This window comes from Erythrolamprus reginae, chromosome 1 (assembly GCF_031021105.1).
Source record: "Erythrolamprus reginae isolate rEryReg1 chromosome 1, rEryReg1.hap1, whole genome shotgun sequence".
Lineage (NCBI taxonomy): Eukaryota > Metazoa > Chordata > Lepidosauria > Squamata > Dipsadidae > Erythrolamprus > Erythrolamprus reginae.
Genome location: NC_091950.1, coordinates 278,651,963 through 278,666,848, shown reverse-complemented (window position 1 = coordinate 278,666,848; position 14,886 = coordinate 278,651,963). Strand labels below are relative to the sequence as shown.

At 43.1% G+C, this 14,886-nt stretch overlaps 1 protein-coding gene across 3 annotated transcripts in view; it reads right to left on the bottom strand.

The window, feature by feature from the left end:
* The window catches only part of RIMS1 (regulating synaptic membrane exocytosis 1), a 342,317-nt gene that overhangs the window by 128,084 nt on the left and 199,347 nt on the right, over positions 1-14,886 (bottom strand). For all 3 annotated transcript variants that reach the window (XM_070733057.1, XM_070733055.1, XM_070733056.1), the window contains one exon: positions 12,327-13,201. In XM_070733057.1, coding sequence (XP_070589158.1) covers positions 12,327-13,201 — 875 coding nt within the window. The remainder of the gene's footprint in view (positions 1-12,326; positions 13,202-14,886) is intronic.

Sequence of the window (14,886 nt, the reverse complement as noted above, 5' to 3'; positions counted from 1 at the left end):
GGGGGGCCGAATGGGAATTTTTTGCGGCTTTGCCCCTTAGGCTGGGCCGTTTTTTCGCCCATTCCACACTGGGGAGATGGATGTGCGGTTAGGGGATGCTTGCACCTTTTAGGCTGATTGGCTTACCTTTGGTCATTTGGGTAGGCAGGTTAGGGGCGGAAAACTGGGTGGTGGTTTAGCAACTGCGCGTTCTCCCTTGGGCATCTTTGGGGATGATTGACAGGTTCTCTCCAAGCTTGTGGTGGAAGCGACCTGAGCAGTTGGGGGGAACCTGTCTTTGGGTCCCGCACCTTGAAGTCCCCGGGTAGGGGTTAGCCGGCGGGACCCCCCTCATGCAAGTGCATGGCAGGGTCTCAGGTGAGGGAGTGGTCCCTCACCTGGACTAGCATCGAGATACGCCCATATGTTGCCCAGGAATGTTTATTGCTACGTCATTTCCGCCCCGGAAGTATTTGTTTGACCCTGCAGGTCCATTGTTTGGGTCATATTTAGTTATGTGGTTATGCTAATTTATTTAAATTAAATTATGCTAATTTATGTTAATAAAAATGACCCAGTTTTAAATCCAGCTCTTGTGTCCGTGTCGTTACTCCGTCTCTTCGACAAAGTAGGGATTGGTAATATTAGTTTGGACTGACTTGTGTCCTAATGAATACGTCCATCTTATTTTTAATCAATATACAGAAGATCTAATGAAATATTAGATCTGCAGTTTAATGTTTCCAAATGTAAAATAATGCACTTGGGGAAAAAGGAATCCTCAATCTGAGTACAGTATTGCATTGGCAGTTCTGTGTTAGCAAAAACTTCAGAAGAGAAGGATTTAGGGGTAGTGATTTCTGACAGTCTCAAAATGGGTGAGCAGTGTGGTCGGGCAGTAGGAAAAGCAAGTAGGATGCTTGGCTGCATAGCTAGAGGTATAACAAGCAGGAAGAGGGAGATTGTGATCCCCTTATATAGAGCGCTGGTGAGACCACATTTGGAATACTGTGTTCAGTTCTGGAGACCTCACCTACAAAAAGATATTGACAAAATTGAACGGGTCCAAAGACAGGCTACAAGAATGGTGGAAGGTCTTAAGCATAAAACGTATAAGGAAAGACTTAATGAACTCAATCTGTATAGTCTGGAGGGCAGAAGGAAAAGGGGGAACATGATCGAAACATTTAAATATGTTAAAGGAATAAATAAGGTTCAGGAGGGAAGTGTTTTTAATAGGAAAGTGAACACAAGAACAAGGGGACACAATCTGAAGTTAGTTGGGGGAAAGATCAAAAGCAACATGAGAAAATATTATTTTACTGAAAGAGTAGTAGATCCTTGGAACAAACTTCTAGCAGACGTGGTTGGTAAATCCACAGTAACTGAATTTAAACATGCCTGGGATAAACATATATCCATCCTAAGATAAAGTACAGGAAATAGTATAAGGGCAGACTAGATGGACCATGAGGTCTTTTTCTGCCGTCCGTCTTCTATGTTTCTATTACTAAATAGGCTGCAAAGTGAATCTTGCTCACTGCTTTTATTTCATCCGTGTTTTCTTTTTTAATAATTCTCAGAGGAGACATTTGTAAGAAGTAAAATTGGAGTTTGAAAGGAAACAATTAATTCTTTTTTTCTTATATTATTTATACATATCAATGAGTAAAAAGAGTGATATCTGGGTATCATATTTTTTGATACAAATAGACGTAATATTATTACTCATAATTATTACATTTCATTTTAATTGTTTCGCATTATTTAAATATACCTAATACTACCACCCTTCAGTTTCTAAATCTCCCTCTTTTTATTACATATATTTCTCTCTGTGTGTGTGTGTGTGTGTGTGTGTGTGTGTGTGTAACATTTTTTGCTGATAATGAAAATGAAGAGAGATTAGATCTATTTTGACCTTATTTGCTCACATCAGCCAGCCTTACCCTTGCTGGAATTTGAACCTGCAACCTCTGCCTTGTAAGTCAGTGGCCTTAGCCTCTAGACTACAAGCTCTCCTCCTTATCAGCTTGCATATACATACATTCATACACACACACACAATTATTCCTCTTTTATTTCTATCTCTATTTTAACTTTTTTTCCCATGTCACTGTAACATTCAAAGATGTTTCTTTTCTATTTTCCATCTTCCACCTGCTTTGTTATTTATTTTTCCCTTCTTTAGCTCTTCACATCTATATATATTAAAGTTACACCCTTCATTCTCTCATTATTCAGTGTTTCAATGTACATTTCTAATATCAATTACAATCATTTAAACATTTATTATTATTATCATTATTATTATTATTATTATTATTATTATTATTATTATTATTAATTGGATTTGTATGCCGCCCCTCTCCGCAGACTCGGGGCGGCTAACAACAGCAGTAAAACAGTACAGTACAACAAAATCCAATACTAAAAAAAAAACAGTTAAAAACCCATTATATAAAAACCAATCATACATACAAACATACCATACATAAAATTGTGAAAGCCTAGGGGGAAAGTGTATCTTAGTTCCCCCATGCCTGGCGGCAGAGGTGGGTTTTAAGCAGCTTACGAAAGGCAAGGAGGGTGGGGGCAATTCTAATCTCTGGGGGGAGTTGGTTCCAGAGGGTCGGGGCCGCCACAGAGAAGGCTCTTCCTCTGGGTCTCGCCAAGCGACATTGTTTGGTTGACGGGACCCGGAGAAGACCCACTCTGTGAGACCTAACTGGTCGCTGGGATTCGTGCGGCAGAAGGCGGTCCCTGAGATATTCTGTAAATCTATTCATGTTCTTTCCAATCATCTAATCCGTTTGATTCTGCTATTAATATACATGTTTGCATTAAAATATGTATATTATTATACTAATTCTTTCATTACCTAATTACCCATTGTTTAATTTTATCATTTTACTGCTAATCATATTTTTATGCATATTTAATAATCCCAACATTCAATCTCTAATTTTCCAATTAATGCTTAATTATTATTCATCATTCCCATATTTCAGTCTTCATATCTATTTATATTAAAATATTATCTTTAATATCTGTCACACTACATAAAAATAAATTATCCAGTCTATATAGTTCTAATATTAATGCATGTTTTTTGTTAGAATATATTGATGATCTTTTACTCTCTTTTTTATTCATCATCTTTTGCCCACATCAGTACTTTCTAACCCTAACCCTAACCCAACCCTGACCCTAACCTTAACCCTCCCATATGCTTCTCTTAAGTCTTTTATTCCACCTACTTCTACATATGCATTCTGACTATGCAATCTAATTTTTTCTTCCCTCTCTCCCCTTTCTCACTGCCTAGTTTTAAAGCTATCTGTTCTAACTTCTATCTCCTTTCCTTAGATATGAGGCGTTGGTCTTACCGGATACACCTATTTCTCCAAAATATGGATATAACATCCAGAAATGGGTTACATCTGTCTGCCCTCTGAATGGACTGAGTCTGTCAAAACTGTTAGGTGCCACCCTTGTTCCCATGCTTGACAGCTTGAAAAAAAGAAATGAAGTGACAGACTGTTGTGCCATAGTCAGTTAAATACTTTGGCTTCCTGAAGCCTGACTAAAGCCAACAATCAACATTGACCACATAGGACAGGATGCTATATCCACATTTCAGAGAAGAGGCGTATCAGATAAGACCAATGCCCCTTCTCTCTTTAGTGGATATAGCATCCAGGAATGGGATATGTCAAAACCGGCTGTCCTACTAGACCTGAACGACCTGTGGTAACACCCTCCTTCCAAATGAAGCTTCAGCCAATGCAAAAATGTAAATTTTCTAAGGCCTCACAAAGGGAGATGGGGACAACCAAGTCGCCGCCCAGCACACTTCTTCAAGGGATGCCTGAGTCACCTGAGCCGCAGAAGTGGTGGCACTTCTCGTAGAATAGCCTTTAATGTGAGATAGCACCAAGCACAACTGAAGCTCATATACCTTAGCTATTGTAGCCCTCATGGTCCTCACTTCTGATAGCGCCGGACGTATGACCAGAAATTCAATTAACTTAACTTTTAAAATACGCTTGAAATGGACTTTGTGTTCTAGACTACATCTCGTTTATTTGAACTACCCTAAAACGTTGTGAGACATTATTGCTCAGCAGAGTTTAGGGAACTTACTTCATTGTCAGCTGAAGGTCTAGTGAGAAAAGCTTTGTGTTATTCCAGAAGCTGAAAAGATACTTCCACGCCAAGTGTTTATTGTGCAATTAACTCTGCTTCAGTCAGAGAATTTTGCCAAGGATCCAAAAATTATCATTTCCCTTTTGTAATCTGTTTTCTTACTGCTTCTTGTCTCTTCTGTCCTTAAATATTCAAGTTAAGGACTGATGTACAGAAAAGTCTTTGGAGAGATTCTGTAGAAGCACCCAATCTTGCCTGCTCAAGCTGCCTACTGCTAATGTACCACAAATATACTCATAACGCATTGCTTCACTTCATGTTAGGTTAAATCAGATGTCACCTGGACAGATGTAGGCCCTCACTTTTCCTTTCATAGCATTCCAATCCTCCCAAGCAGATGTGAGATAAGTGCAGCAGGGAGTAGTGATGATGGGCAAGGAAATATACATTGTGTTTGCATCAGTTAACAAGACACAAATATATAGTGTTCTTTGATCACATGTATATATTCTTAAATAAAGATACAAATTGTAGCATCCACTATCAGGCCAATTTGATCGATACTGATCTGAAAAACAAATCCTGCACCTGTGGGAGAAAGCTCTTGGATGATGATGACTGTCACACCAATTTTCATCACTGTCTACTGTCCATAATCAATCAATCAATCTCTATCTATCTATCTATCTATCTATCTATCTATCTATCTATCTATCTATCTATCTATCTATCCATCCTTCTATTCCACCCAATCCCGAAGGACTCAGGGTGGCTAGGGAACTGACTTCATTGTCAGCTGAAGGTCTAGTGAGAAAAGGGCTTTCTCTTTATGATTTGCAAAAAACTTTTTTTGCAAGTTCATACTAGTGAATGTAAAGATATGGTGTACATCAGGGATCCACAACGCCCAGTTCATGGACCAGTAGTGGTCTATGGCCTGTTAGGAACTGGGCTGTACAGTTGCAGATGAGAGGTACTGTAGGTAAGCAAGCGAAGCTTCACCTGCATTTGTAGCCACTCTCCATCACTTTCTCAGCTCCACCTCAGATCATCAGGTATTAGATTCTCATAGGAAAAATGAACTCTATTGTAAACTGCACATGTGAGGGATCAAGGTGTGCTCCCACGAATTGGAGAAGCTGATGGCACGATGGAATAAGGTGAAAAGTTATATCTTAAGTAGAATTTATGACGACAATGTGAAAAATAAATTACAATCACTTTTTGTATGTAAAGAAGTGTAAACCGGAGCTAAGGAAGAAATTGAAATTTATTGGAAATAATTTAACCCCCTAAATGGTGGTGGGGTTTATTGGTGTTGGGCACTTCCTTTTTAAGTTTTCTTTTTGTTTCTTTATTTGTTGTAAAAAAAAATTAATAATTTTTTTTTTTTAAAGGTGTGCTCCCACGGTGGTGGTCCATGGAAAAATTGTCTTCCAAGAAATTGTGGTACCAAAAATGTTATGGACCACTGCTATACATGGTGAGTCAGTATTCAAAACTGCTGTTGGGATTTATTATTGCAAAAGCATGTGGTTTTCATTTAGCAAAATATTCTTTGGGTGGTTATAAATATGCATTTTCCTTTCTTTTTTGTCTAACTACTAATCATGTCACCTACTTAAAAAACAGAAAAATGGAAAAGGAAGAAGAGAGCGAAAGCAAAGAAAAAGTAACTCACAACAACAGGGGGAAAAACCATCCATTTAGCATCTCTTGCCTGCTTCAATACTTTATTTGCTGTGCTTTACAAGAAAAACAGGAAAGGAGAAAAGTAAATCAAGACAATATAATAGTAATTTTTAAAAATCTATCCATCGTCCCTTGTCCGCTTCAATACTCTAATTGCTATGCTTTTCTTTTCTTTTTTACTTGACTCCCAAATTCCTCTCTTAAATCTAGGTATTCCAACCACCTCTACCCTCTTCCACTGCCAAATTTCTAACATTTCTACCAAGGCCCCTATATTGCTTTCAAACCTACCATCTCCCTCTAATATATTATCCCCCAGTTTAGTCCATCAGCTGTTATTATTTCCACTGTTACTGCCTCTTTGTCTTCCTCCTTCTTCATTCCTTCTGTTGATGCCTCCTTTTCCTGGGTGTCTTGATCTTTCCTCATCATCCCTTGTATGGTATTTTCCATTTTTTCATAATCTCTTTAAATCCTTTCTCCATAATGTTTTTTATATTTTGAAAAAGTAAATCCACTCATCTCTCCTTTATTGGGCACCTTGTTTTCTTCTTAAAAATTCAATTTTTATCCAACAATCCGAGAACTATTTATTCCATCTTTAAGTAACTCTTCAAGGAGTATGCTAACCCCAATTATTTATGTGCCATTAACAATCAGTTCCATTTACGTAATTCCAGAGGTTATACTGTACTTGGGTCTCCAATAATCCAATAATCATAGAGTTATTAGAAGTACAGTGATCCCCCGGGTATCGTGATCCCGATCATTGCGAACGGGCTAAATCGCGATTTTTCAACCCAGAAGTCAAAACACCATCTGCGCATGCGCGCCCTTTTTTTATGGCCACGCATGCGTAGATGGCGCCGGGCAGATCAGCTGCTGGGCGGCTTCCCTGGGTCTTCCCCCTCTTGCTGGCAGGAGGGCGAGCGGCAGGCATCAGCGAGGAGTTTCCCCACCGCCCACGCAAACTCCTCGCTGCCGCTCGCCCGCCCTTCACCCGCCCACGCCGTTCGCTCGCGCCGCTTCCCAGCTGAGTCCTGAAGCGAATTGGCTTCAGGACTCAGCTGGGAAGCGGCGCGAGCGAACGGCTTGTCCGCCGCCTGCCTGCCCGCAGCGCCCGCCGCTCGCCCTCTTGCTGGCGGGAGGGCGAGAAGCCCCCCCCAGCACCCGCTCACCCGCCCTTCGCCGCTCGCCCGCCCTTCGCCCGGCCACCCGCTGTTCGCTCGCTGCTCGCCCGGCCACCCGTGTTCGGGGGGGGCTGGCATGCCCCCCATGCCGGCGGCGATGTTTTAAAACAGCCGCGCGGCTTCCCAATGAGTCCCGAAGACAAACGCGGAAGTTCGCCTTTGACGTTTGTCTTCGAGACTCAGTTGGCAAGCCGCGCGGCTGTTTTAAAACATCGCCGCCGGCATGGGGGGCTTCCTAGCAGCCCCCCAAACCCGGGTTGGGGGTCCGGGGGGTGCTGGCAAGCCCCCCATGCCGGCGGCGATGTTTAAAACAGCCGCGCGGCTTCCCAACTGAGTCCCGAAGACAAACGTCAAAGGCGAACTTCCGCGTTTGTCTCGGGACTCAGCGGCGCGAGCGAGCGGCGCGAGTGAACGGCTTCTCCGCCGCCTGCCTGCCCGCGCGCCCGCGGCTCGCCTGCCCTTCGCCCGCCCACGCTGTTCGCCTTCGCGCCGCTTCCCAGCTGAGTGCTGAAGCGAATTGGCTTCAGGACTCAGCTGGGAAGCGGCTGTGAGCGAGCGGCGTGGGCGGGGCGAAGGGTGGTGGGCAAGCGGGCAGCGAGGGAGTTTGCGTGGGGCGGTGGGGAAACCCCAGCGCTGCTTCCCAGCCTGAGTCCCTCCAGAACCCAATCTTCGGCTCCTTGCTAGCGCTGGAAGAAAAACACCATCTGCGCATGCGCAGATGGTGTTTTTACTTCCGCAGCGCTACTGTCGCGAAAACCCGATCATTGCTAGGGGTCCTGGAACGGAACCCTCGCAATGATCGGGGGATCACTGTAAATGCAATAAAATTTTCACACCAATTTGATATTTCAAGGCTTGTAATATAGACTTATTTCCAGACTTGTAGTTTTCTCTTCTGTCAGCAGATGGCACTATCAGTTTAGATTTAGATTATTTATTTATTTATTCATTCATTCATTCATTCATTCATTCATTCATTCATTCATTCATTGGATTTGTATGCCGCCCTCTCCGAGGACTCAGGGAAGCTCACAACAATAGAACAACAATACAAACATTTACAGTGAGTTTTTTTGTTATAAAATAATTATAAAAGCAGCATAAGTTTTGCAAAGAAGTGAGTCCAGCATTTTAAAATGCCTTCCCAGTACCACATCATCCCAGCTCTGTATATTTCAAAGTTTCAAAGTTTATTTCACTCCTGCACGCTTCACTTCCAGTCTGGTGGTCTGGCAGTTTCCTCCAATGCCTAGCCACTGCTTTAACAGCTGATTCTGAGCAGATAATTCTGAATTGCTCCTTGGGGTTAAATTTAAGGTAAAAATCCTCTCCCCCACCCCCCTGGTTCCACTCATTGTTAACCTACTTCGCTCCAGCTCCAGCTGTCCCAGCTTTGTGGCAGCCATCTTTAGGCTTCCTCTTCTTTCCGTGGCTGAGAGGGAGATGGAACCCCGGGGCCGGCAGGAGAACTGCAACTCTCCTCGACTTTTCAGGGTGCCCCTCTTTGCTTCAATGCCCTTTCAGGGCAGCTTAGGCTCCTCTTGAAGCCCACAAACAGAAGTCAGCACAGGGGGCAAGGAGACTTGTTCCCTGCGTCTGTATCATAGCAATGTCAACCGGAAGCCTTTCAAGTACATATATTTTGAGCAACTTGCTTTGCCTTTAACCTCAGTTCAATAAATGATGTAAATTTATCTGGCATACTTTCATTCAAGTGCACTGATCAGATCCCACCTTAGATTCTGGGGATCAGACCTTCAGAAGAATTTAGAGAAATTGGACAAAGCATAAAGAAGGGAATAAGGATAAGGATGACCTAGTAGCTAGATTTTATAAAGGATAAGGATGACCTAGTAGCTAGATCTTATAAAAAATACTAAGGTAACTAGGTAAATTTAATTTGAAAATGATTATTCAGTAGAGATAAAATATAAATCTGATAGTATGACATGTAATAAGGCATGTTTACTATCATCCCAGAGTGCAGAATATTAAATAAAAGGTAAACAAAAGACATGGTAGAATATAGGAGTAGGGGAAAATCCTAATTTCATGTTAGTATGACCATGAAGCCAACTTCTTATGCGATGAGCCTTCTTTTGCTAGATGTTGTTATACACATTTATTTCAGAATCTATCATTTTGACTCCTGCACTAAACCAAAAATGTGAAGAAAAGATTTATAGAGTTTAGGTGACCTAGTATTTATTTAAAATACCTTGCAACACCTAGAAAGACTTACAGCTTTTTTACTTGATATGGTCCTATGTAGAAAATGGAAAAATTGGATGGTGCATTAAATTCTTGCTTGCCAAACAAAATAGATTCATGTCAGGTTTGAAGGTGATCTTTTAGCAATTGATCAATAAATGTTAAACCATAAATGGCATGGTAGGAATCCTAAATGAATCATAATTTATTTTACAGCCATGGAAGAATAACGGAAACGAATGGGAGTCCCTATGATCAAGACTTTGTTTAACACAGAGACCTGTGCATGCATTGCTAAGGTATGTTATCTGCAAACTAGACCTTTTTTGGGAGCATTTTATACTTTCCAATTTCAATTTGAATATCTTATTTTCATAATTTCACTAGATGTGTAATCAATAAAGTAAAGGTTCAGATTGACCTTTCAAATGATGTATGTGGCAATCTTATAGCTGAGTCAGAAAACTAGCTACTGGTAAGAATGGATGGAAGCCCAGGTTTCGTATATTGTCTTCTAAGAAAAGGCATCTAAAACTTGCAATAATCCTTCATTATACACACACAAGTTCATGCATGTACAGATAGTCCTCAACTTTTCACTACTATTGGGAGCAGAATATCCGTGGTTAAGCAAAGCAAATAAGTTGACCTGATTTTACAACATTTTTGCCACGGCTGTTAAGCAAACCACTGTAGTTGTTAAGTGACACACAGGACCATTAAGAAAATACAGCTTCCTCCATGGACTATGTTTTTTAAAAGATGACTTAGAAGGTCACAAATGGTGATCTCATGACTCCAGGATACTGCATCCATCATTATTACATGCTAATAGCCATGAATTCAAATTGTGTAGTTTTTGAGGGGAAGCTCTGTTGGTTGTAAGAGGGAAGACTGATTGCAGTCACTTTTTTCACTGCCATTGAAACTTTGAATCATCCCTAATTGAATTGTTGTTAAGTCAAGGACTACCTGTATATTAAAGACAGCTGCCAATTTTTGCTTCCTTATTTTCCTATAGGCTCTAGAAGTTTCATTTGGTTTAAATTTTGGAACTGAGTCAGGGGACTTGGGGGACAAATTTTCTTAGAACTTGATCTCACCTTGGACATTATAAATACATACTGTATTTTTCGGAGTACAAGACGCACCTTAGTTTTGGGGGAGGAAAACAATTAACAAAGGCCTCTGCCTCCCAGCAATTTGCAGAACAGCAAAAAAGCACAGATGATATACACTGTTGGCTGTGTATTTCTGTGCATATGTGCCTGATCCATAGAAATAGCAAAGAATTGGAGAAATGTACATTATGGCAGTATATTAATGCCAGAAATTTTCTTAAAAGTAGTCACAATAACTCTTCCCAGTTATTTAAATAGATCTATTCTAAACATGACTAAGTCAAGGTTTAACTCAGCTGCCATATCTTAATAGAAAACAGGATACTGTTACATTTCAGACTATACTTGTACAGAGCTGTTAAAATTGATGTGGCTTTCTTGAAATATACATTATTCTCTGATTTTTAAAAGAAGATACGGTAACTGGGCCTCTTCAGATCAAGCATTTATTTTAAAAAGCTTCTTCATTTGGTTGTCTAGAACAATAATAAAGCAGTCTTTAAAAAATAAGTCTAATAATTTGACCATTGTACAGACATTTATAGTTATTGATTTACCTCCTTGCATCCAGATTCGGCAACTGATTAGCACAAGAAAATAAAATCCTGCCTCTGCCTCTCCCTCCCAGTTTGCCTCCTTGCAGCTTTAGTTTCACTTTCATTTTAGCACAAAATCAACCGTTGAATTTCCTTACCTGAACGGTGATTCTCAGCTGTAGGAGAGTCTAGTTTTTTTCCTCAGTCCTGATTGGTTGACGGACGAATGTCAACCCACTGACTGTGGACTTCACCTACAGGCTGGAGAATCAGCTGAGGATCGGGAAGCTGATAATCAGTTGCTTGGCTTAACAGGCTCTGTGTTGTTTGCTGCAAGGAGGTAAATTGCTGGACAGCAGAGACCAAAGGGTGGGGGTGGCTGGAAGGGAGGGGTCACAGTGGATGTATAAAGACGCACCCAAGTTTTCGAGCTCTTTTGGGAGGTGAAAAGGTGCATCTTATGCTTTAAAAAATATGGTATCTTGTAAAAGGCCCTTAGTTTATGAGCCATTAAAATAATTAGCAACTGATAACAATGTAGCAAGGTAGTACAGATTGTTGAATTAAGTCTATGGTTAGAGATATGAAATTTTACCTTTGCTTCTCATGGTGGCCAATCTTAATAGGAGGCAATCAACTGAAATGATGGTTGCTGGTAAGTAACAGTATGAAAACTTGGTGGAGGAGAGAGCACCAATTTGTTTCTTACACTAAAAAAGAGTAGAGTTCCCAGTGAAGGGCTACCAAAAACTTTACTACCACACTGTGGGCGTGGCTTATGCAGGACGCCCTGCATTTTCTTTCAAAATCTTTCAGTGCAAATTGGGTGCTCTGCGGTGGAGTTCAATTTTCACTACCCCACTGTGTTCCCCACCATCCAGGCAGTAGCCCACCCCTGATAGCTCCCCCAGTCCCCAAATAATGTAACATTAAAAAGAAAGGGTCATCTTAGATATACTGAAAATATAGTAAGAGAGAAAAGCGAGTTTCCTTCCTTTCTAACCCTTCCTATTTTCTTCCTATATCTAATCCTTCTTTGTAGATTCGAACTGCCAAATTGCAGGCAGCCGGCAGGCAGAAGCAGTACTACATTCTAACCACTATGTCACTGCGGCTCTTAAGTAAGTATATGGTCCTTACTGCTTATTTTCACTGGCCATCAAATAAATAGTATTTTAATAACTATAATTCTCTTACCAAGATTTAACTCAATCCATAAGAGCTTGCAGTAGTTCAGATTTTAAAATGTTACCGCTTGAACACCTTCACCATATTAGCATAACACTGACGTAACAACCATATAATAATTGGTGTATAGAGAATATGTATATATAAATCTACGAAAATCTACGAAAACAAATATGTATATATAGTATACATACACACATAAACAGATACAGTTGGTACAATACTTTTTGCTTTCTTTTCTTTTTTAAAGGAAGACTTACCTTTTTCACTGACACTTTCACTTTCTATTTCTACATCATCACAGCTGGTATATTCAGGTGTTGATGCTCCTTCTTCCTCAGAGCTGCTGATGGACATCTGCCTTTTTTTCCCACCACGCTTTGATCTATGAGGTTTGGGGGGAGAGGGTCGTACTGATTCTGATTGATCAGAACTAAGGGAATCGTTTCTTAGCATGGTTTCCATTTTCTCTCGCTTTGCCTTCCGACTAAGAATAGCAGAGCTGGGATCTAAGCGAGTTTGTGCTTTAAAGGAGTCATGATTTTTGGATTCTAAATGTTCCGTAAGAACCATGCTATGGCGAGGCGTTGATGGGGCATGAGAAATTAATTGTTTAGAAATGGATATCCTGACATCACCTGTTCTTTCTATTGGATATGTCCTCTGGGCATCCACATGGGGTTTTATATCCTGAGTTCCTTGCAACTGGGAATGCTTTCCAAGGTTATTCTCAGGCACCTCAGGCTCCTCAACTTCAGTATGAGGCAAGGCAACATCGCTGTGTCTTCTCTCATGCCGCACTTTTGAAACCTTTGCATGCATGCGCATCTGCTGTTCCTCAGGGTGGGGTTTCACAGGGTACCTTGCAAGATTTGGATCGCTCCTGTATCTGGTGTATTCATCTTCTTTCCTCTGTTTTTCTTCATTAGCCGTCTTGCCTTCCTCAAAATGGGGAGGGAAGTCAGAGTAGTCTTGAGACCTCCCTTTTTCTAATCTCCTCCCATCACGCCTTTCTTTACTTCCCTTCTCATCTGTCTGTCCTTCACTCTGCTGTAGTGAAGACTTTGGCACACGTTTGCGCTCAGCTTTCATACCTCCTTTTCCATTTTGCTCAAAAGCAACGGGTATCTTCTTCCTGATATAATGAGGAGGTAAGAAGAGAGATGTATTTATTTAGAAATTTTATATAGCTCCCATCTTGAATTTATTTATTTATTTTTATTTATTTATTTATTTATTTATTCAATTATTCATTCATTTATTTATTCAATTACAGTGATCCCCCGCTCGTTGCGAGGGTTCCGTTCCAGGAGCCCCCGCAACGAGCGGGTTTTCGCGAAGTAGCGATGCGGAAGTAAAAACACCATCTGCGCATGTGCAGATGGTGTTTTTACTCCCACAGCGCTAGCGAGGAGCCGAAGATTGGGGGCGGCGCGGCTGTTTGCCGCCGGCATGGGGGGCTTCCTAGCAGCCCCCCAAACCCGGGTTGGGGGTCCGGGGGGCGCTGTCTCTCAGCGCTTTCGTGCTGAGTCCGGGAGCGAACTCGCTCCCCGACTCAGCTCGAAAGCGCCGAGAGACAGCGTGGACAGGCCCGTTCCTTGGCGCTGTCTCTCGGTGCTTTCGTGCTGAGTCCGGGAGCGAACTCGCTCCCCGACTCAGCTGGAAAGCGCCGAGAGACAGCGTGGACAGGCCCGTTCCTTGGCGCTGTCTCTCGGCGCTTTCGTGCTGAGTCCGGGAGCGAACTCGCTCCCCGACTCAGCTGGAAAGCGCCGAGAGACAGCGTGGACAGGCCCGTTCCTTGGCGCTGTCTCTCGGCGCTTTCGTGCTGAGTCCGGGAGCGAACTCGCTCCCCGACTCAGCTGGAAAGCGCCGAGAGACAGCGTGGACAGGCCCGTTCCTTGGCGCTGTCTCTCGGCGCTTTCGTGCTGAGTCCGGGAGCGAACTCGCTCCCCGACTCAGCTCGAAAGCGCCGAGAGACAGCGTGGACAGGCCCGTTCCTTGGCGCTGTCTCTCGGCGCTTTCGTGCTGAGTCCGGGAGCGAACTCGCTCCCCGACTCAGCTGGAAAGCGCCGAGAGACAGCGTGGACAGGCCCGTTCCTTGGCGCTGTCTCTCGGCGCTTTCGTGCTGAGTCCGGGAGCGAACTCGCTCCCCGACTCAGCTGGAAAGCGCCGAGAGACAGCGTGGACAGGCCCGTTCCTTGGCGCTGTCTCTCGGCGCTTTCGTGCTGAGTCCGGGAGCGAACTCGCTCCCCGACTCAGCTGGAAAGCGCCGAGAGACAGCGTGGACAGGCCCGTTCCTTGGCGCTGTCTCTCGGCGCTTTCGTGCTGAGTCCGGGAGCGAACTCGCTCCCCGACTCAGCTCGAAAGCGCCGAGAGACAGCGTGGACAGGCCCGTTCCTTGGCGCTGTCTCTCGGCGCTTTCGTGCTGAGTCCGGGAGCGAACTCGCTCCCCGACTCAGCTCGAAAGCGCCGAGAGACAGCGTGGACAGGCCCGTGCGGCGAGAATGAACGGCGTGGGCAGGCGAAGGGCGGGCGGCAGCGAGGAGTTTGCGTGGGCGGTGGGGAAACTCCTCGCTGACGCCAGCAAGAGGGGGAAGACTCAGGGAAGCCGCCCAGCAGCTGATCTCCCGGTTGCCATCTACGCATGCGTGCCCACGGGCACGCATGCGTAGATGGTATTTTGACTTCCGGGTTGAAAAATAGCGAAGTACTCTGTTCGCAATGGTTGGGGACGCAATAAACGGGGGATCACTGTATTCATTTATTCATTTGTCCAATACACAAATACATAGGAAGAAAAATAGACATGTACTAATATAT